The sequence below is a fragment of the Hippocampus bargibanti genome, linkage group LG12, assembly GCF_051943395.1.
Source record: "Hippocampus bargibanti isolate YZ-2025 linkage group LG12, ASM5194339v1, whole genome shotgun sequence".
NCBI lineage: Eukaryota > Metazoa > Chordata > Actinopteri > Syngnathiformes > Syngnathidae > Hippocampus > Hippocampus bargibanti.
In genome coordinates, this window is record NC_142745.1 from 16,203,047 (window position 1) to 16,225,437 (window position 22,391).

General features: G+C 46.1%; 2 protein-coding genes across 3 annotated transcripts; one reads left to right on the forward strand and one right to left on the reverse strand.

The window, feature by feature from the left end:
- Positions 1-9,609, reverse strand: atrip (ATR interacting protein). 2 transcript variants are annotated; one of them, XM_089011081.1, is made up of 17 exons: positions 9,336-9,609; positions 8,665-8,969; positions 8,489-8,571; positions 8,233-8,403; positions 6,556-6,668; positions 6,318-6,448; positions 6,166-6,237; positions 5,903-6,041; positions 5,652-5,786; positions 4,901-5,108; positions 4,747-4,821; positions 4,480-4,652; positions 2,789-2,925; positions 2,563-2,657; positions 1,435-1,509; positions 935-1,223; positions 1-604 (listed from the first exon to the last, which is right to left on the reverse strand). In XM_089011081.1, the coding sequence occupies exons 2-17, from the start codon at positions 8,966-8,968 to the stop codon at positions 531-533; spliced, it is 2,274 nt and encodes a 757-aa protein (XP_088867207.1). In that variant the 5' UTR covers position 8,969; positions 9,336-9,609; the 3' UTR covers positions 1-530. The 2 variants fall into 2 exon arrangements, with proteins under 2 accessions (XP_088867207.1, XP_088867206.1); XM_089011080.1 differs by having other exon boundaries at positions 2-604; positions 8,489-8,580.
- A 1,027-nt stretch (positions 9,610-10,636) lies between these two features.
- On the forward strand, positions 10,637-21,569 carry LOC148890720 (uncharacterized). Its single transcript, XM_089010973.1, has 9 exons — positions 10,637-10,951; positions 11,091-11,183; positions 11,276-11,517; positions 16,469-16,701; positions 16,811-16,913; positions 16,987-17,082; positions 17,408-17,922; positions 18,822-19,246; positions 19,822-21,569. Exons 3-9 carry the CDS (start codon positions 11,476-11,478, stop codon positions 20,694-20,696), a joined length of 2,289 nt encoding a protein of 762 aa, XP_088867099.1. The 5' UTR covers positions 10,637-10,951; positions 11,091-11,183; positions 11,276-11,475; the 3' UTR covers positions 20,697-21,569.
- Positions 21,570-22,391: the final 822 nt, after the last annotated feature.

Genomic DNA, 22,391 nt, shown 5'->3' on the forward strand with positions numbered 1-22,391 from the left:
TTTATTTATTGAATAAAAAATATATGTATGCATTTTTTTTTTTTACTCATGAAGGGTTCCGCGAATGTACATATTAACTGGTTGGGTTCGGTACCTGTAAAAAAGTTAAGAACCACCGCCCAAGTATTCTCCATGTCTCATATGAACGATAAGACTTATTTTGTTCATATTTAATAAAGGGTTTTTATAAGTAATATAAACATTTCATATATATTTTAAACAGCAATGTAATGAAGTTGAATCTGTTGATGTGTTTTGGGATCATAATTTGTGGTCTATTTCCAGTATTAATACTGTACAAGCAAACCTCTTTAGTTCCAGTTGTAACGTACCCACAATACTAATCCTAATACTTATTCAGAATTCTAATTACACTAAGAATCGGATGCAGCCGATTCCCTGATTAAAAGCCATATGAAAGAAAATCAAAGGCATATTGAGAATCCCGTTTATTGCTTAAATGGATTTGAGTGCCTGGTTCTTCCATCTTTCTGGCTGCACTTGGACTATCGATCAAGGAGATGAACCAATCAGGAGCTGGACTCAGTGTCCATGTCGTCGGTGTCGTCGCATTCTTGACGGCAGATTTCCTCAAAGGCCAGCTCTGACGGATATGGAGGAAAAATAATAATCACAAAATGCCACAAAAATGCGACCCGGCAAAAACCTGTGGCGCATTCTTTTATTTTTTTTATAGGAAACCCCCAGAAAATCTAGGAAAGTAATGCTTCATATAAAAACAATTAATTCCACACACATTTCCTTTTTATAAAAATGAGCCTCATTGAAAAAATGACTCATCGGGAAATGTTCCTTTTTGGGGGAAATAACATCAAAATGTGTCAGACCCGACCACAACTTGGCATTCTTCCATTATGTTGTTAATTTCCATTTAAAATTTGGAAAGAAAAAACATCCCTAATTTTAGGCCTACCTTCGCTCTCGCTGAGGTCAGGAATCTTCCTGAAGACGTCCCGCAAGGCGGGGATGGCCTGGTCATACATGTGCAGCAGCGGCCTGCAACTGGCCGAGAATCCAGGGTGATGGTGGAGCAGCCGGTGAAGGAGAAGCACGCACTCGCGCAGTAGCGATGCCGGCGGGTTGCGCCACCAGTCACTCTGTAACCGCCAGGGGTCGACACCGGGTGACCTGTCCATTGGCTCCGGAGAGTCATAAAGTTCCAACCACTGACGATGGAGAATGATCACCGACGTCTGAACCACCTGACACAGTTTGAACAATGCCATTTTGTTTACTATTTTCAGGTTTGTTTTTTATTGTATTATTACAAGACACTATTATACTTCATCATTGTCAATATTGCTTGACAACGCATGTATAGGGGCAAAAAAATACATATTGTCCAAATGTTTCAGTCAATGTGCACGTGTGTGTGTGTGTGTGTGTGTGTGTGTGTGTGTGTGCGTGTGTTACCTCGATGTTGCACTGGCAACTGCTGTTCTGCCAGCTCTCTGCTGACTGAGAGAGCCAGTTCAACAATCGCACGACCTAGTGGAGACCATAAAATAAAATTAATTAGATTGATAGATACAATACAATACGTCTGTGTAAGCTCTCAGTCGTACAGGAGTGGTCCATCGATGAAAAGGTTTCTTCAGCCGTCATCTGTACAAATTTGAAGGTGTCATACGTTTCGCTTCTTATCCAAGAAACTTTGTCAGCAAACTAAAGTCTTGCTGGTAGTTTGGGCCCTATATATATATATCCCTACTGTCCTGACGTGGCGGTGCCGGACTCTGCTATGATTGATCACTGCTCTCAGGTTGGGGGGAGCAGAGGACTAATCCCTGCGGCTCCACTGATTACTTCTATTGTCCTGACTGACAACTGGCCTGATTTCCCAATTTGCCCTGGTATCACCTCATATTGTACGAACGATCCAAATTGAACCTCACCCCACCATGGCGGTTAAGGGAAGGATTTTGCTGTTTTATGAAAATAGCCTTTTTTACTCCCCTTTCAAACCATCTATTGAAAAAAATATTATATATATATATATATATATATATATGACATTGTCATTAAATGGTGAGTATAGTTTTTGCTTATTTTGAATGTTGCTGTGCCAATTACCATTTTGTGTTTGGGAGCATTTTACTGAGCGAGTTGCTTGTTCTGTAGCCACAAAGGGGCATAAGTCTTCTTGTGCCGGTCCCAAGCCCGGATAAATACAGAGGGTTGCGTCAGGAAGGGCATCCGACGTAAAAGCTTGGCCAAAACAAACATGTGGATCAAACCTCTAAAGATGGAGGGCACTGATTTGCTGTGGCGACCCCTTGAAGGGAAAAGCCGAAAGATATAGTATATAAACTAGTTCTATAAATAAGTACATAGGTAAGTAAGTACATAAGTTAGTGCATAGGTAAGTAAGTACATAAGTACCTAAGCAAGTACCTACGCCAGCACGTAAGCACTCAAGCACTTAAGCACGCAACCAGGTGCAAGTAAGTAAGCAAGTAAGTGGATGGATGAATTAATGAATGTCTCCAGTGGTAGCGTGACAGAACACCAAAAATTATCCCGGCGGAATGAGCCGAGCACCTGCAGTTCCAGCCGGATGTGCTCGGCATGCGACGCCACCTTCTTAAGGGGTCTTTTTCGCACGTGCTGCAGAAGCCTCAAGATGACGCAGGGTTCTGCGGAGAAACACAAAACGTGTTTGCGGTGCGGCCTTACGTGGAGGCGATAAACACTCACAACCGCAACAAAAGGAAAGCAGAACGTTCAGCGGCTTTTTGGTGATGTCGTACTTGGAAGGAATTCTCACCGTGATGGGAACAGAGTTGCCGAGTCAGTGAGGCGTGGTCATACGCGCGTGTCAAGGCGGCGGTGCACTCGGCGAGCACGCGAGGCTTGCGGTGTGCCGACACGCATGAATAGAGCGCCTTCAGCACACATTGCAAGCTGGGGATAGATGGATAATGTGCATTTAAAAAAAATAGTACCGTATTTTCACGACCAAAGAGCGCACCGTGTGAAAAGGCGCAGTCTCATTTATGTGTGCCATTTCTATATTTAACGCACACATTGGGCGCACCGGATGAAAGGACGCAAGTTTTATATACCGGTACATATCCTCTATTGCCATACGGGCGTCCGCCTTATCACAATATACAGGCGTATTTAAAAAACAGATCGGGAGCAAAACTGAGTTTGGTAGTGCTTTATTTATTAATGACAAAGTAAGAACATTTTGTAATCATCGCTCAATAGGCGTCGGCATGGTGAAAACAAGCACATTACCGGTAACAGAATCGAACAGTTGCGCTAAATCCAACATGGCAGGTTCGCTTTCCTCACTGCCAGCAGACACGTTAGCCCAAGCATCCACAATCCATTTGCAAACTGTGGCGTAACTCGCCCAACGCCGCCTATCACTCTTCGTGAAGCTGTGGTCTCCTTCGGTCATCCATCGCTCCCACGCCGCTCTAGCCTCACTTTGAACGGCCGGTTCACACCGAGGTCCAGCGGTTGGAGTTCCTTGGTCAACCCACCCGGAATCACAGCAAGCGTAGCGTTCATCCGCTTCACGTTCTGCCTCACATTGTCTGTGAGATGCGCTCGCATAGTCACAAATCAGAAGTGACGGTGATGTGTGGAAAAAACCTCCCGGTCTCCTTACATACACCTGCCTCAGCCACTCCTTCATCATATCCTCGTACATCCAGCCCTTTTCGGCTTTGTGGCTCGGCTGGATGCGCTTGTCGGCGATGTGCTTCTCGCAGTAGGACCGGAAGTTCGCCAACTTTTCTGAATAATCCGCCGGCTGTTGCTGCGCAACCGTAGTTCTGGTCCGGATGGAAAAATGGCACCGTTTCATAAAACGCCAGCACCAAGATGGACCTCCTCAGAAATGTTCAATTTTCATTTCCTCCGCTAGCGTTACTGCTCTGAGTCGGATGGTGACAGTCGAAACGCTCCTTCCGCTCGCTCTTTGCTCGACGATCCATTGCTCGAGCCTTTCCTCCAACTGCTTTATGTCCGCGAAAACTCAGCTGAGTCTTCTTCACCTGTCTGTGTTCGTTCTCCAGCTTCCTCCACTTGCGAACCATCGACTCGTTAACTTTATATTCTCTCGCGGCGGCTCGATTCCCATGTTCCTCGGCGTCGCTGATAGCCTTCAGTTTAAACTGAGCTTCATAACCATGTCTCTTTGCCATTTTCAGGGTTGTTCGAACAGCAATGTTCTGCATAAAGCACATACGTACCTGTTCTTTTATACACAACCCACGCCCACGCACCCCCCTCATGTTCTCTACCACGTCCTCATGGTGGTCTCTAATACGTCCGCACATTCGGCGCACTGCACTACAGGGCGCACTGCACATTTTGAAAAAAATCAGAGATGTTTATATGCGCCTTACGGTCGTGAAAATACGGTATTTAAAAAGAAAGAAAATAAGTTTTTATACAATCAGCCCGGCCCAAAAAAATGGTGCCAAAACAAGTGTTACCCACCGGTCAGCATGTGTGTGTGGCGTCCTCTCAATCAAGATGCCGGCGACCTTCACGGCGCCGACCGTCATCTCCTCCAGTTTTCCTTCCCCCGTGATGGCGTGGCAGAAGCGCAACACCAACTGCAGCAAGTCAAGGTGGGAGCCAAGAGCCTCCATCGCGATCGCCCCATCGCTCTGACACAACAGAGTTTGATTTCAATTCACGGCCATCAGCATGAAAGCGGACAAAACATCATTTTCACCCAGGGTCCTGAAATCCAAAGCGTACTTTGCGCTTTCTGTGTCCCAATATTTGGTTTTCAGTGCCGCCTTCACTTTGTGTTGAAAGAACTGCGTGGACCACCTGTAGCGCACCAAGCATGTAAAGCTTCGTGTTTTCTCAGACGCACAAACTCACGCATTAATGTGCCGTGTCAGCAAACCTCGTCACTGTGGTTTATGAGCAGGTAGAGGATCCTCAGGGCTGCAAGCCCCGCCTCTTCCAGATTAACGGCGTCTACCTCATCCAGCCTCCCCGGTGCTGTGGCGGTGGTGCGTTGTTCCTGTGCCTCACCCCGTGTTTCCAGGGCTCGGCAGAGGTGAGATAAGTGCATGTCCAGCAGCGGGAGCAGAAGCACCGCCCCAGGACACCTGCACACACACACAAACACACGGATCTTATTTATTTTGAATTCAAGATGGCGCCGCAAAAGTGGCTGCCTTGACAGCACCTCCTATATTTTGTTCTTCTACTTCTCCCTTTTCCTTTCCTTTCGTGATTTTGCTGCGGTGAAATGTGAATTTACCCACTGTGAGACTAATAAAGGTTAATGTAATCTAATTTAATACAATCTAATCTAATGTAACTCAATCTAATGTAAAGCAATCTAATCTAATGTAACCCAATTTAATGTAATCCAATTTAGTGTAATCTAATGCAATCCAACCTGGTCCAATCTAATCCAATCTAATCTATTTTCGGCATATCAGATGTACACAATCTGTTTGATTGATGGGGTGAAAGTAAAAATAAACGGATCGATTAAAAACACTGAAAGTACTCTATCAAATGAAACAGTTTAATCGAAAGACAGATTAATTCAGATCCAGATTAATTCTCAGGACTCCTTCCCCGACAGCAGCATGTATAGCTTTTGGCCACGGGAGGACAAAGCGATGACGTGTAGGGCGCACCCGCGTTGGCGCTCAGTGTCGGCTGCCGCAGGTTGACTTTGACTCAGCATGTTGAGTCCCGTTATCGCCAAACTCTGGATTGGACTGAAGGGAGTTTGGGGGGCTCTGCCTTTCTTCTTGCCCGTACCGGCCAACCTTAAAAAATAAAATATAATAAAACAGCCACATTTGACATAAATATCACACATACATACTGTACATGCCATTTCACACACACACACATTATTGTAAAAGTGGGCATGCGTTAAGACCTCAAGTCCCTGTTAGCGGTGGCTGAGTCGGGCTTGGGCGTCAAGAAGGCATCACTCGGGTTGATGGACAGCAGGCGCGAAAGGCAAAAACTGCTTGGAGACAGCGGCTGCTGCAGCAACAAGCCCAACAGGACGCCACCTATGGACCAAGAGACAGAACGGCGGATAATCGTTCGGGTACTAATGCCTCCAACCCCTTTTCCGCTGAGACGAATGAACCTTCGATGACCACGAGTGAGCTCACAATAAAAATTACAACCGACCTCGGTGCAGTTGGAGTGGCGGCCGGTCGCACTGGAACGGATCGGGCCAGGCTACTTCCTGCTTGTCAACACCTGCAAAATTACCACGAGAAATTTCATTTCAACGCGGCCCGATGTCACCCCACCCCATGGCGACGGGTCCCGCGACACACCGTCCCCGTGCGTCTTGCCAGGAGTTTTGAGCGCCGCAGTGAACGTCTCCTTGGTGATGAAGCCGCTTCCCGTCGCCGAAGAGGAGTCGCTATTGCCGCGCAGAAGGGAAAGCCCGTTGGGTACTTTGGAGCTAAGCAACAGACACACAAATGTTGTTACTTTTACTTGAGCTCGATGTTGGCATCTCACGCCAAATGGGAGCGCATTTTAACCCCCAACAAAGACGGGAGGAGCGACCTGTCACGCAGCAGCGGCGACGCCGGCTTGCTCCTGTCGGCGCTCAGCAGTTTGATCTTCATCTCGTTGATCTCGGCCTCTTTGAACTGCAGCTCCGACTGCAGCGACTGAACCTGCAAGCAAAACATGGTGGACTGGTTGTCACACCCAACCAAGGGGCTTTTGCGGTCTTGTTGTACTTGAATCCGAATACAGTGATACCTCAGCTCACGAACTTAATTGGTTCCCAGAAAGTGTGTGTAAAGTGAAAAGTTCGTCTTCTGAACATTTATTTCCCATAAGAAACCATTAAAATGAGAATAATCTGTTCCTAGGAGCCCATAAAACATAATGTTCTACTAAATAAGCCTTAAAACTACAAAACAATATACCCTATTTTATGTATAATAAATGTGCTATTGTATTGCAATTAAAGAAATAAACTGTACAGTATAATAAAGTCGTTTTATTTACCTTTGTGTTGGTCGATGTAGTTGCCTCTTGATGATAATCAAGTGAAGTTGCCGTTCTTTCTCTGCGATAATACTCTCACTCACACTGTCATCTGCTAGCTGCGTTTTGTTAATCCAAATCAACAGACGTTTTTCAACCTCTTCTATTGCTTGAGACCGTTGCTTAGACAACACAGACACACCGTTATCCACACACGCACCCTTCATAGCTTCCTTGTTAAGGATGGTAGCAATGGTCGACTTAACGTAATGGTACTGGGACGCTAAGCCACACAAACGCACACCTCGCTCGCGTTTTTCGATTATCTCGTTCTTCAGCACGACCGTAATTTTCTTTTGTGTCTTCTTCCGCTTAACACTAGTCTGTGGTGTGGTCTTTTTCAGTCCCATAATAGCAAAACCACATCCGCACTCAAAGAAAGGGGTTGACGAAAACTAGTCCGCCAGCCACTGTGGCGCTGTTCGACCGTGTGGTTTGGTCTGCCGAAAACTAGTCCGTCAGCCACCATGGTGCCGTGTGGTTTGGTTCGTCCGCCGAGACTATATGCTTGCGAATTTAATGTTCGTGAAAAGTTCGTAAAATGAAGCATTCATCAGCGGAGGTATCACTGTACTTCGAAATTACCGATAAATGATGAGAATGATGGAAAATCAAACTTTACTCAAACTGAAGCTCCTCAATTCACTTCAACAAGCTCTTTTGTGCCAGAGCACCATTTTGGCATAAATTAAGTCCCTAAACTCACTTTAACAGAGTTCCTCGGCACCAAGATACTGCACGATGGTGCCAAATCACAACTTTAGTCGATGTGAAGTTCCTCAACTCACTTCAATATAGTTCCTCAGCCCCAAGACAAAACATGAGAACATCCCAAAGCACTACTTTTTGGACAATGAAGCCCCTGAACTACCTTCGACATTGTTCGGTCCCACAGTGATGCCAAAAGACAAAAGACTTACAATACATGTTGAATTATATAGCGCTTTAACAACAGCTGAAGCCATAACAAGGCACTTTTGTTAAAAAGGAGCTCTTATACTCATCTTAACACATACCTTTGATCGCAAAATGCCTTAAGACATGGGCAAATAATTACTTTGACTGAGCTGAAGCTTCTCATACGTCCTTGTCACACCACAAGATGGCCTCAGCACAGAAATGGTAATGGTTGAATTTTTTTTCAGTGAATAAAATTGCAAGTCGCAAATAGCAGATTGTACTTGCCTTCTTATTGAGCTCCTTCTCCTTATCGCTTTGCTCTCTCTGCTTCTGCCTCTCCAGCAGGGCGAGGGCTTGCCTCTGGGTTTCCTTCTCCTGGCGGGCTCCTCTCAGGGAGTCCCTGAGGACCCGGATTTCACCGTTTTTCGACATTATCTCCTCCTCCACCTCTTTCAGCTGGCCAGACGACACAAATAGACTACAGACATCCCGCCGCTGTGTTCCGCCTCCATTGTGGGCATTTTAAGACGCACCAGCTCACCTTCCTCCGGAGATCTGCATGCTGAGCCTGTAGCAGGATGTAGGAGTCCTCTTGGTGGGCACCAATCTCCCCAGGCCTGTTGCCTGGACCCCCTTCCGTCCAAAATAATTAAAACATACAATGGTGTCGAACCAGTTTTTCCCCTGCAGAGAAAAACATGTCGGCACATAACTCACCCGTTGGTTGTTTGTCGGATGCCCCCAAGTGTCCTCTCTTGTCACCAAAATTGCCTGTGTGCTCTCTGGTGGAGGGTTGAAATCCTGACCCGTGCGCTTGTTGCAATACAGGTTTACTTGCATCTTTGGATCCGAGAACCGGCACGGTAGTCAAGCCAATAGCCTGCGAGGCAATTATGTCGATCTCGTCCAGGTCATCCTGCGTAAAGTCGCCATCGTCCCCAAAGGGGTCGACTTCGACAGGATCCGACTTTGGGACATCCTGGTTCAGGCCACGGAGGCGTTTGCAGGGAGGAAAGGCCATACTAAAAGCAGAAATCCACAGAGATCTATTCATGAGATTGGGGGTAGAGTTTATGGTTTTTTTGAAGCAAACAACGGCCACAAATAATTGAAATAATGTTCACCACAGCCATTAATTGTGACTTCAACGGTTTTCCTGCATTTACATTTTGAAGATGCCCACTTCCCTCATTTATCAGTGAAAATTCTGGAATATGAAATAAAACAAAAACTGCTGAACTGTGTTTATAGTTTTTAGAGATGGCGTTGCATTGAACTAATACTACGTTGGTATTTTCGAAATTAAATTTCCGAAACGTTTTAAAAGACATTCCAATTATTTTATCCTAACCGTACTGATCTTTTGAAGAACGTTTAGGCGTATTTACCTTTGAGTCTGGTCCTGTCCACTTCTGATTTACAAAACTACCGAATTACCACAACAAACGAAAGTTTAGCCGGCTGCTAAGCTAACAATCCCAGTCAACGAGATGTTTGAACGATGTGAAACCGCGTTGTTACACCTAAATGCATCTACATCATTCATTCACGAAGCCAAATGAGCGTCAAGCTAACGCATCGTTTAAACATTATTATTCTCAATTTAAATGACGCAGGTAGTAAGACAAGCGAAATGAAAAAGTTAGTTTGTTTGTCCCTGTGCTCTTCATGCAAATGAAAAAATCCGACCAATCACAAGAGAGTTTAGTTTTTTTTTACCAATCTGAAGAGCGCCTGAAACACTAGGCTACGGGTAGCCGGTTAAGACAAACAGTATCGTTTTGACTACAGTAATTAATTGCGTGTAAAAAAAGAACGATACTTTTGTCATTTACCTCGTATTAATACACATAGATTTGATTATGCATTGTGTATGTTTCAATACACAGGTGAATGTTTACCAAAGTAGTTAATCACACAATCTCATTTTAGGGTGTCCACTTAAGCGATAATTTCTTGAACTGAAAACGATAAAAAAAAGTGCCGAATAATTTTTAGATGACTTCTATTAAGTGTCATGGTGTATACAATTGAAAACAAACCATTTTATGTCTAGAAAAGAACAAAAACAGCTCTTTCCTTTCCCCGTCTACTACTCGTCACCGCCCTCTAAAGGCAAGAGGTAGAAAATCACCAATCCCCATAACTGCGTGTGTCCCTCCTCTCGAACCGGGATCATCTTTCGCAGATTTTCCATTCGTCCGCTATTTAAAATCACAGCTGGATTTCCAACCGAATATTCCAAAAACTGTACCCTGCACCCCCCCCCCCCCCACCCATACACATACTTAAAGTGGCACAATTTGGTTCATTGCTTTGGCTGATCATTGAATGTGGAGAGAAAATAGAGTTGGAAGACTATTTGCTGTCCACGCCCAACAGTGACCTGCTCGATGCTACCCTGCATTCTCATTTATAGGAGTGCATCCGTGCATCCTCTCACTTAGCAACAGCAAGTGTGTGTTCCATTAATAGACAGGCAGGTCTGAGACACTGTGTGCGTGCATGTGGGAGAGGGACACTCCCCCTCTTCCTTCTCCAGCCCTGAAATGGCAGAGCTCAGAGAAGGCACCATGATGCATTGCAGCTACCTCAAGCAAACATACAGTACACAGTTACACACGTACACACACACAGACACACGCACGCACACACACACACACACACACACACACACACGCGCGCGCACACGCACGCGCGCACACACGCACGCGCGCACACACGCACGCATATACTGGGTTGGTATCCATAGCAACTGACGCACTAGGGCGAGATCGGTAATTGTGATGGAAGGCTTCAAGCACGTGAGCGTGAGGTGTAACAGTGTGAAAGCGCGTGACTTTATCCTGTTTCTTTTACAGCTGGGATACGATGCCCGCAAAGATGGAAAATTGCCATGTTGACTTGGTTTCGACCATTCAGAGTCGGTGTCGTGACGACAGTATGGCAACAGGGGTAAAAATGCCGAAAACTGACATCACTGTAGAAGGGGAACACAAAGACAGTAAGTCGCTTGTTTCACATAGAGACCCTCCAAAATAAAAAAGTGAAGGTTAAAAACTCAAGCCTCTGTGTCAAAGGGAAACGTTCACATTCTGTGAAGATGGATAAAGTGTTTCCTCTGCATTCGTCTCCGCATCCAGGCTACCCCCATTTGCACACGTCGCTTCTCCTTCGCAGGCGATGACATCCCAAAGGAGCCCGCAGCATCCCCGATTGGCTCTCGGTCCGAGCAGGTGACCAATCGGATTCCTCCCGGCTCTGTGTTTCCCCCCCCAGCCCCCGCCCTCGACTCCCTGCCTCACGCATCACTTTCGCGCTTTTGCAGTGCTTCATGGATGTGCGGGTACTTTGACGGCGGGTTTTTCGGGGCCGTGATGATGGAGGAGGGGGAGGGGCGGGATGCAGAGATCCTGAGGAAATGAACGAGGAGAACGCAGTGGAATTGTGACGTGACATCAGAAGCGAGTAAGAGGAAGAGGAGACCAGTGGTTGTTCATTTGCACAAGAGCAGCGGCATCTTTCATCATGGGCTGCTGGCTCTCGGCACCGTGGGTGGGCGACGCAGCAGTGAGTACCACCAAACAACGGTTGGGCTAAGGAATGTGCGTGTGAAATCCGTCCATTTCGTAGTCCTCCAGATTGGCTCAGTATTTACATAGCTGCAAACTTTTTCTTTTTGGGCTCTTTAAAATATGAGTGCATATGTTCGCATCATGATGTGTGTTTTGAAAGAAACATGGACTATGTCAGCCATTTTGTGCATCTCAATCCAGTTCTGCGTATGTCTGTGTGCTTGTGCATGTGTGCGGGATTGTGCGTACACACCACCTCGCCATCATATGAGGGACGCATTTATCGATGTTCGCCGCCGGAATTCTGCTTTTAAAATGACAATTTAAGTATTTCATCTTGACTGCTTGGACATAAGAATCGAGGAAGGTCTTTTTTGGGCAGACACGATGTGACAAAATATAATTGCTGCGACCAAGTGGCACCCACCTGTTATCGCTTTCCAAAGGGAAAGCGATTGTTTAAGTCAGGGTTGTCCAAACAATTTGCAAAGGGAGGATGCGTTTGGTGTGTTAAAAATGTCGGGGGGGATAAGCTTGGCGAACGTTCTTCACATCTCACAATTAATTGTAATACATTTTAGCCAGCCATTCTGTGTGTTACATTTGCTTTTTTATTTTAATTTCAGCTATCTTAACTGATTCACTGCCAGACAATGTGCAAAAATGTGTCCACTCCAATGCCCGGATTTTTGTCATTTTCACTCAAATTGCAGGACCCACAGAATATTGAGTTTTCATAAACATTCAATGCAGCGTAAGTAACCTTAGGACTCTTCTCTTTCATCAGGAAAAAAAGAGTTAATTCCCAAGTTATATGGGTCTGGAGTTATCTGAGCTTGAAATGGGGGGCGGCTGTATAAAAGGCAAATGCTGGGAAGGAAAAACATTGCCAGAGGTCAGAACAGCGCTTTATCGGCACCACCTTGCAAAAAAAAAAAAAAAAAACGAACAAAATCAGGAATGCCGCTGCACGTCATGCTTTTCAATTCCCGAATAAATTTGAGAATGGCAGTGAATGACTTCAGCATGTTTTTGGCTCATTTTAAAAATGCCTATCTACATTGGTTTGACATTGAACATTGAAATTGAATATTTACTTCACTTTTTAAAATACTTTAATTAACATCTTTAATTGAGTATAGTTTTGCTTTGTTTGAATGCTGCTGTGCCGATGACCATTTTGTGTTTGGGAACATTTAACTGAGCATCTTCATCTTTATCAAGTTCATAGAGGTGCTTGTTCTATAGCCACACAAGTCAATGTCTTATTGTGCCAGTCCCAAGCCTGGATAAATACAGAGGGTTGTGCCAGGAACGGCATCCAACGTAAAAGCTTGGCCAAAACAAACATGCGAATCACACCTTTGAAGATGGAGGACACTGATTCGATGTGGCGACCCCTTGAAGGGAAAAGCCGAAAGGAAAAGAGGAATTCTTGGCATTTAAAAAAATTAAGGGGCTCGTTCAGTCAATGACTCATCCACTAATTTGCTGTTGCAAATTGAGCCTCTAGATGGCAGCACTTAACACACGCAGGTAATAGCGCTACCGCCAAATGTATTAGTTCTACAAGCGGGCCAGACGTTATTGATTTTATGACGGACCGCATTTGGCCCCTGGGTCAGACTTTGGACATGTCCGGTTTTAGTGGATGACATATCCTTGCCAATTCTTCTTTTTTTCCTTTCGGCTTTTACGTCGGATGCCCTCCCTGACACAACCCTCTGTATTTATCCGGGCTTGGGACCGGCAGAAGAAGACACTGGCTTGTGTCTACAGAACAAGCAACTCTATGAACTTAATAAAGATGAAGATGCTCAGTAAAAGGCTCCCGAGCACAAAATGGTAATCGGCACAGCAGCATTCAAACAAAGCAAAATTATACTCACCATTTGATGACAATGCTCTGGTCTTATCTACATTTCATCACAAACTTCTACTTCTTTCTTTCCTTTCCTCTTCCTTTCATAACTTTGCTGCTGTGATATCCTTGGCAATTAACAACACAAAAGAACCCGACTACTATTGATCCTAGTTGATTGTCATTGCAATGCTAGTATAGCCTGTTTTGATGTGGGCAATGTTCCGGTGAACTGCGGTGAAAACCAGACCACTATACTGTACATTCAGGCGGTCTGGTTGGATTTGAGGGGAGGTATTTATTCCATGAAGTGGACGACGGTACCTGGGTAGTATTTTACAAACCTTTGCTGAAAAGCAGGCATTTATTTGATGATTTCAGTTGATCACACTGCAGATCTATAACACGACCATGATTCCATTTGATGGCCTATTCGGGGGATGTCGACTGGCAGGCGTTTACATGTTGAAACTGAAGATGCACCTCAACTTTGGAGATCTTTGTTCTAACTAGCATTGATTGTGCAAGAATGTTTGGTGGATGACACCTGAATTGCGGAGATCTCTAATTCAATTCGCACACAGTGCCGATTTGAGGCGAGGTGACTATTTGCTGAAGAGGACAATGCACCTGATCTCCAGAGAGAGATCCAACCTGGCTCATTTTTATTCTACTGGCCTTTGTGGAGCCATTCGTTTGCGTGGGAGACGTTTATTTTTATGAGGGTGGACACTCTCAGGTCGCTGAACTCAAAACAGTCGCAAACTCTTTGGAAGTGCTTTGAGTTAATGTGAGGAAGTTCAATAATAAAGATGTAGATAAGTGCATTGACCTCAATAGTTGGTCAGTGTTTGTGTGTGTGTGTGAGTGTATATATGTGTGTGTGTGCATTTGACAGTCGAGGAGGGTGACTCATGGATGTGATGTGCTGCAGCTCATGCGTGTCATTTGATGTGCGCTGAGCCATGTGTGTGTGTGTGTGTGTGTGTGTGTGTGTATGTGTGTGTGTGCGTGCACCACGTCCATCTTCCTCCCGTCATAAGGCTGCAAGCAAACCCAGAAAGAAGGCTGCATGAACGTCTACGGGAAGAACGCCGTGTTCTGACCCAGTTGCATAATGACGACTGCGCCGCAGTTGAGATGGAAGCTACGACGTTATCATTTGCGTGTCTGCGTGTGCGACTGAATCGGCAACACTGCAAAAAAGAAAAACCTTCCGTGCAGTTCTCGGATCGCGCTTCGCGATGTGCAAATGCGGCCAATTACATCACAGTGACATCAGCGGGGTTCTTTTTTCATCTTTGACTTGAGAACATGGCAAGCTTGTTTTCATGTGTCAAAAGAAGATGAGGAAGAGCCAGAGGAGGAAGAGCAGGGAACACCTGCTGTTTGCCTCCAGACAGAATAAAAGCCCACAAACTATAATTGGACCATGTGAGCAGAAACATCCACGAACCAACAATCACATGAAGTCTGCTAAGGCTGAAACCAGGGGTGTCCAAACATTTTGTAAAGGGGGCAAGATTTGATGTGTTAAAAATGTAAGGGGGCCAACATTGGCAGACATTCTTTACATATCACAGCAATTAATTAAAATACATTTAAAGGACAACCGACGTCACTTTTTTGTTTCCTAACTGACATCAGAAAAACGTTTTATCGCATCTAAAATACCCAGAACAAATGCAAAACACCAATAAAAATGACTTAAAGTGTCCAAAATCAGCAAAAAAAAAATGAACACGGAAGTGGCCAGTTTCAGAAGGTCCCGCCCCCTTGTTTGTGACGTCACCCCAAGACGTCTTGCCTTGCTGGAGAATCAAAACAATGGCTTCAGATTTGGAGAAGATGCTTTCTTGTTACTCATCCATTTATGAATATGATTCAAATAGTTCTGAAGAAGAAAGGATACATGTTTGCAATCGATTAAAGAATTTATTCGGTGTCATTTTGAGGCATCAAGGGTGGAAAATGTCGCACCCAAAAAAGGCAGAACATGGCGACAAAGACCGTTTCCACAGGCTGATTAATTCCTTATATGGAGTTTTGTCGCCCTCTTCTGCCTCTTTGTGGTCTTACACAACGTTTTCAGACCAAACTACAGCAAAATGCATTGATGGAAGGACAGCTACAATGTGTCCTTGTTTCGGTCAGGGGCGTTCCTTCAGTGACGTAACATGCGGACTCGTCACCAACTCAAAAACAAGACTTCCGGAATATTCAGCAAGAGTCTTAAAAAGTAAAATATAGCTATATGCGGTGGAATCTTTGTAAAATACGCTCAGTAGAAGTCATTTGAAGCCATTTTACAAATTATGGACACAACTTGTCCGAAGACGTCGGTTGTCCTTTAAGTGAGAGGGAACATGAACTTAATTTAACTTTTTTAAACACTGACATCATTTATTGTCACCATTTTAGAAAATTGGGCTACTCATTCAGTCAATTAGTCGCTTAGAAATGAAATGGATTATTATTATTATTATACTAATTTGCTGTTCATAATCGGGCCTCTAGATGGCAGCACTTGGCACATGCAGCTAACAGTGTTACTGCTCAATATCTTCATTCTGCATGCGGGCAAGACGTTATTGATTTTATGACCGAAGATGCGGGCCGGATGAAAATTGACCACGGGCCGCATTTGTTCCCCAGGCCAGACTTTGGACATCCTTTGGTCAGATTCCACTGTAGATCTATGGAGTCCTAGTATGTTGTCCACTGTAGCAAATTAAGACCTTACCTCAAATAGATGCCTTCTTCCCAGCCCAACAGCATGTACACTGCTCGAGTATATGTAGAGTTTCATCCATCTAAATCCAAGTCTTCCCACATGTAGACAGACACCTTCGACCTGTGACAGGAATAGTCAGGTTATAAATGGCCAGAGTTCGGCGTGTCGCCCATTGTATCAAATAAATGGGTCCCTTCAAATAAAAGGCCCCGAAAAAAAATGACTGCTAATTACGTTACAGGGCTCCTGAGTTCTTTTCACCTGTTAATTGCCACATCATCATTTTAGTATGCAAATTTAGTCCTGCCACGCCCCTCAAATTCATGTTATTTTTCCATCCCTTGCTTTTAGCAAAGTAACGGGCGCAGCCTAGCACATCTGAGCCAACGGGACGCGCTTCGCATCCTCGCAGCCAGTCAGCTGCCCGTCACCATGCAGGTCAAAAGTCAGAGGAGCCGCGGCGGTGTGGAAGTGGACCCCCGGGGCACCTGGGAACCCCTGCCCCTCAATTTACAGCACCTCAATCTGCCCCTGCCCAGAATGCCGGCGGGGCTCAATGCTCCCAGCCCCACCTATCAGGACAGGTGATGGACACATTCGTCATCAGCACATATAGGATATTATTGTCCTCTCCACCACTACTCAAAAAAAACCCAACTGTACGACTGTAAAAATTGTTGTCTCTCCTCCTAGACATTATTTTGGGCACTTGTCCCTACCGCAAGATCACTGCGACGGAGGACACTACGGCTACCTGTCCAGCTCTCCAATTGACACTGTGGACATGAGCCACCAGGTAACGGTGTCCAACCAGACGTGGATTGATGCAGATGATCTTGTCCCATACTTCATGTTTTTTGTTCATTCAGGACCCGGAAGCGAGCAGGCGGAGAAGTAAAGGGCAGAACTGCCTGTTGGGATGTTGCAACATCAACCTAGATGAGCCCAAAGGATACCACAGCCAGGTAACAAGGCCATGGGTCTGTCATCGCTTAGCAAGAATTTCATTGGCCCAAAAATAGTCATTTATTAAGGACAAAAATCTCGCAGGACTCCACCAACACACGCATACATACACGCACACACACACACACACGCTGTATACTGACGTTGGTCCCCATATCGCATTTTTGTGTGATGTGGGGACTGATGTCACTGTGTGTGTGTGTGTGTGTGTGTGTGCGTGATGTTGGAGTGCTGTGAGATTTATTTTCCAACATAAAGTATCCGCCGTAGCTCAATCCGACTTTTGCCAACAATGCGGACTTCACCTTAACCGTCTTCTGGCAGACGGACGATGACGACTACATGCTGGACAAGCCCATGGGCTTTCTGCCCCTCCACCATGAGCTGGATAGTGGCCTTGGCTGGACCGACGGGTCCCTCCACCAAGGCGACCTCTCCGGGCTGGAGACGGAGGAGGCCGGTTTGGAGGATTGCCACTCCCACCGAGCATTGGGCCCAGGCAGCTGCGGGGTCTTTGGACCCGGGGGTGGCGGCTCGCCTTCCTCTGAGTCCTTCATCTCTTCGGAGCTCAGCGATTCGGGCTTCTACAGCACCGGCGAGTTCCGCCATTTCCAGAGGATGCTGGAGAAGCGCATGCGGCTCTATAACGCCAGGCTGCAGCACCAGGGGGAGACGTGCGAGAGGCGGGAGCGTCGCGACAGCTGCCCCATGAGCCACCGCGAGCTGCTGGAGGCCATTCCCGAGACGCTCACCATGCAGCCCCCGTGTCAGCACATGCAGATGGGGATGGAGGAGGCCTCTGGGGCCATCTTGGATGTGCCCAATCGTGGACTTTTCAGGTATGGCTGGTGGTGAGGAAAAATACATTGACATTCACGCCTGTGGATGAGAGGCATCACCGATGTGTCCACGCATGTTTTTGTGATAGGAGGGAAAACATAGACAAGAAATAATGCAGTCACGCACACGCTAAGAATTAACCTCTGAAGCAAAGACCAAATCCGCAAACCACTTCGCACTGTGATGCCCATGGAATAGAAAATCAGTTGTATCCAAAACCACATTCATTGAAAGCCGATAGGGGCTGCCTCAGACTGAGCTAGTCTCCATGGCAACATCCAAGAATCTCTTGCGCAAACGTGAAAAACTGTCTTGAGTGGCTACAAAATAAGAATAACGTTAAAACTATGAAGTAGGTTTATTTCAAACATTATTATTATTATTATTTGAAGAACTGGGGTTCATACACAAGGCAGCACTGGATACAGGAACACCACTGGATGCAATAAAGTCAGCCCCTGCCCCAGCACAGGCTCCAAGTTCAGTTTCGCTTTGTGTGTGTTTTTTTTACAATGAATAACAGTTTTGTGGTTTGACCTTGTTTACATCGTGTGCATATCCAAAAAACAACCACTAGATAGCGGTACACTTGAATTCATGTAAAGGTAAAAGAAGAAAACAGGAAGTACTCGTTATTTATTTGAATTAATGTAGTTCCCAGTTATTATCATGATTTTTACACAACAGAAAGTTGTAGTTTCCTTTTATGAACGGCATTATTCACATCATCTTTCGTGTGGGTGTATATTTAGAGAAACTGGAATTTGTTTTGTGCGAACAAATTACCAAATGGGTACCAGTGTGACACGAGTGTAAAACAATTGCGTGTTATCCGTCGTTTTAATCTGAATATGGTCAACACTCACGCATCTCATTTTGACATGAATTTTGTTTCCAGGGTGTCGTCAGTCCAGTTCCACAAAGCCGACCGGCCCTGCCTGAACCGCCACAGCTCCAGCAGCGGAGCTCTCTTCAACCCCTCCCACGGCCACGCGGCCGCTCCCCGACTGAGCGGCCCGGTCCTCTCCACCTGCAGTACGCCCTCCAGCCACCGGAGGCCGCTGGCTCCCGTGCAACAGCCTCACCCCCAAGGTTCCAGCTCGCTGGGGATGCTGCGGAGAAGTCGCACACTTCATCACCGCCCCCCGCAGCAAGAGTACCGGCGAAGGGCCAGCCACCCGGCCTCGCCCTCATATTGCGCCGCCACCTTGCACCACTGCGGAGGGGTTCCGCTTCACGGCGTCCTGCAGCCGGGCCTACCGGAAGAAACCGAGATCGGGACGGATGTTATGGCTTCCCTTCTCTCTGCACAGCAGCACCCAGGTACCGAAGGGCACGCGAAAATATTCTCTGAACCATTACGATCGCCGACCCATACGTTTAATATAAAAAACTATGACGTGGGTTAAAAACGCCTTTCGTATCCCTTTAATGCTTGTTATCAACAACAAAGAGAAATTGTGGATAGAACATTTGACCGTTTCACTGTGCGTTGCCCTTTGTATATCACAGTTGAATTTATATTCAGTAAAATATATATATTTTTTAAATTGACTCTGGTGGACAAGGGCATCAATGTGCAAGACACTTCTCAGCATCTACTAGTCATGCAAAATTATGACTACATCAGGACAAACGCCGCCCGGTTATTGAAAATGCCAGTCAATCAGTTGCTTGTGCCATAATAATTTATATACATCTCAATAAGTGCAAGTTACTTTTCAAGCTGCCCTCTTTTTTTTTAAATTGTATTGTCATAAATTATTTGGAGTTTATACCCACTCTAAATGGACGATGAGCCACAGAATGCCCGCAATGTTTATTATGAACAAACTCGTCATAAACTCAAGTAAAAATACACGTTTGACGATATGACTCATCATTTGTTTTTCATGCAGCACACATCCGGGTGCCCACCGCTCACGAGCTGCATTACAATGCCAGCCCCAACGGCCACCATGACTGGTGGCAGCAAATGACCCTGATGCCCGATCCACTGGTGGCGGAGCAAGACGAGCAAATGGAAAGGCAACAAATAGATAAAAATCTGGAGCGGGAAGTGCACATTCAAGAGGAGGTGGAGCGTGAGATGCAAAGGAGCCGAGCGGCCAGGGAGCAACAGCATTTCCAGGGGGCCCTCCACCCCGCCCAGCCGGGGGACATCAACGACACATGGCCCAAGCCGGCGAGTCGCCACTCCCAGTGTGGTGGCGGAGGAGCCCGAGGCCTTTACAGCACCCTTGAGGGCCACATGGGAGCAACCCAGACGACAGCTTCTGATGCACAGAATGACCAACTGGATGCACAGTTGCCGACTTCCGGTCCGCAACCCAAAGCCAGCACAATCTCCCGGGTGTCCAGGAACCAACTGCTGAGGGATCGGGCGTCGCAATTGGCCGACGAGCGCAGCGGGATGAGCACGGACGAAGAGACCAGCGCCGACATGCTGCTGGGTCGCTACTGGAGCCGGACGGAGAGGAGAGAGCATTTCCTGCTCGCCCGCGAGCAGAAGCAGCAGCAGGCCAGAGGCGTGGGGGCATCCGGCTCGGGGTCCGGCCCGCCCCGCTCCCCTGTACTGGGCGGCGCATTGGCGGACGGGCGCTGCAACACGGTGCTGGAGATGAGCCAGAGGAAACTGAGTCGTCTGAGGAACCGCAAGATGTTGGACGACTGGACCACGGTGGAGGAGCTGCTGACTCATGGGACCAAACTGGACAGCCATGACCTGCCCATGCTTTGCGCCAGCCCCCTGCTCACCGTCACCACCGTCTAGAATGGCGCTTCTCAAACCTTTGGGGTACCCCAACCTCCTGATTCCCCACATGGGGACTCTACAGTATTATCAGCCGCTCAAACCCAACCACACCACAGGAACAAAAGTTACATAATTCCCCAGAAAAAAAATGTTGAAAAAATTAATCCTGGATGTTTTTTTTTGGGGGGTGGGGGGGGACTCATATTTTCTCAGGATCAAGTTCTAATCTTATAAGAAGAAAAATTTCAAGATGAAATATTTTTGGATCAAGTCAAAATTTGAAGTAGTGCATTTCCTTCTTATACCATTCTATATTTAATTCCAGAAACAATGCCTTTATCATATTCTAAAACGGAAATACACCCCAACCAAAAAAAAAAAAACGGAGACAAATACAACAAAACTGCATACCCCCCAAATTGTAATTTATTTTATGCTCTATGTTATTGACTGCACTTTGACTCAGGCCTTGTCTACTATTAAATATTAAAAATTAATATACAAATTAAGTATTAATATTGCTTTGGTGCCATCTGATGTCATCTTAATCCTGACGAACTATGTTGAAATGAAGGGAGGAACTTCATTCAAAGACGCCATCTACCTAATAGAAAAGTCATCCTTTGCTGCCCCCTTGGGGCATATTTTGGCAAATAGGAATCTTGTTAATAATACTAATAATAATAATACATTTCATTTAAAAGCGCTGTTCAAAACTCTCAAGGACACTAGTCACAGGATATTTTTCTGCGGGTGAGCAGCGGTAGCCACACGCGCCAGCGTTCACTCAACTCGGAAGTAACAGAAAGTTAAAAAAAAAACAAAATAAATAAATAATATGAGGAAGTAATTGCAGATTTTCATCATTTATTTTTTTAGCAAATTATTTTGCAGACTGCACAATCTAGAGCTCTCTAGCCTTTGGGGGTCCCTGTGTCCCAGTTTGAGAACCCCCGCCCACATGGATGAGCTCCATCGTCCTTTGCAGAGCACCGCTGCACACGCTTATTCCATTCCTGATCCTTAATTCGCAACATTTCATCCACACTCTGACTTCCAACTTCCGATGTCCCTTTGTAAGTAGGTGGAGAAAAACAAAAACCAGAGGCCATTTCCACTCCTCCTACTGGATTCAGGCTGTTCCAAACCTTACCAGCACACAACACGACTGAAGCTTCTTCTACACGACCTGTGGCCCCCCCCCCCCCCCCCCCCCCCCCCCCCCCCCCCGCCGTGTTCCATATACACCGCGCGATACAACCAAATGAGACTGGACGGTTTTTGCTGCCATTAACAGAGGCGAAATGATGCCTTCCGGTCAGTTTCAGCGAAACCGTGATACTCACCAAACTAACGTCAGTAACATGTCAACATCTTACGGCACAATCTTGTTTTAGCATCACTGACGTAGGCAAATGTCAATCAACCCCCGAGCCTGGAGAGCGTCAGCAGCAGGGACATTGCTCCGTCCGTGGTGTGCGTTAACAAAGCTGTGGTGGCGTCACGCATTCAGATAACAAGATGTGTGGCGATGTCAACGATGCATGTATGGAGCCGTTCCGTCACATATTACGTTTACAGACGATGCACAGACGGAAAATATTTGTGTCCCTCTGGCTGGAAATATGCCCGGTCAGCAGGTCAAGCGTGCGCGCTAAAGTGCAATAATGCCTCAGTCGCAGTGCTGCAATTTTTAATGGAGACAGGAACAAA

What these genes read in the sequence shown, in the direction of transcription:
- atrip (XM_089011080.1), bottom strand. Translation starts at nt 8,968, where the DNA reads ATGGCCTTTCCTCCCTGCAAACGCCTCCGTGGCCTGAACCAGGATGTC. An exon ending in TCATAAACCACAGTGACGAG is followed by an intron (nt 4,822 to 4,900) that starts GTTTGCTGACAC and finishes GGTGCGCTACAG; the next exon opens with GTGGTCCACGCAGTTCTTTC. An exon ending in TGGGACACAGAAAGCGCAAA is followed by an intron (nt 4,653 to 4,746) that starts GTACGCTTTGGA and finishes CTGTTGTGTCAG; the next exon opens with AGCGATGGGGCGATCGCGAT.
- LOC148890720 (XM_089010973.1), top strand. Translation starts at nt 11,476, where the DNA reads ATGGGCTGCTGGCTCTCGGCACCGTGGGTGGGCGACGCAGCA. An exon ending in CGTGGGTGGGCGACGCAGCA is followed by an intron (nt 11,518 to 16,468) that starts GTGAGTACCACC and finishes CCTTGCTTTTAG; the next exon opens with CAAAGTAACGGGCGCAGCCT. An exon ending in CTGTGGACATGAGCCACCAG is followed by an intron (nt 16,914 to 16,986) that starts GTAACGGTGTCC and finishes TTGTTCATTCAG; the next exon opens with GACCCGGAAGCGAGCAGGCG.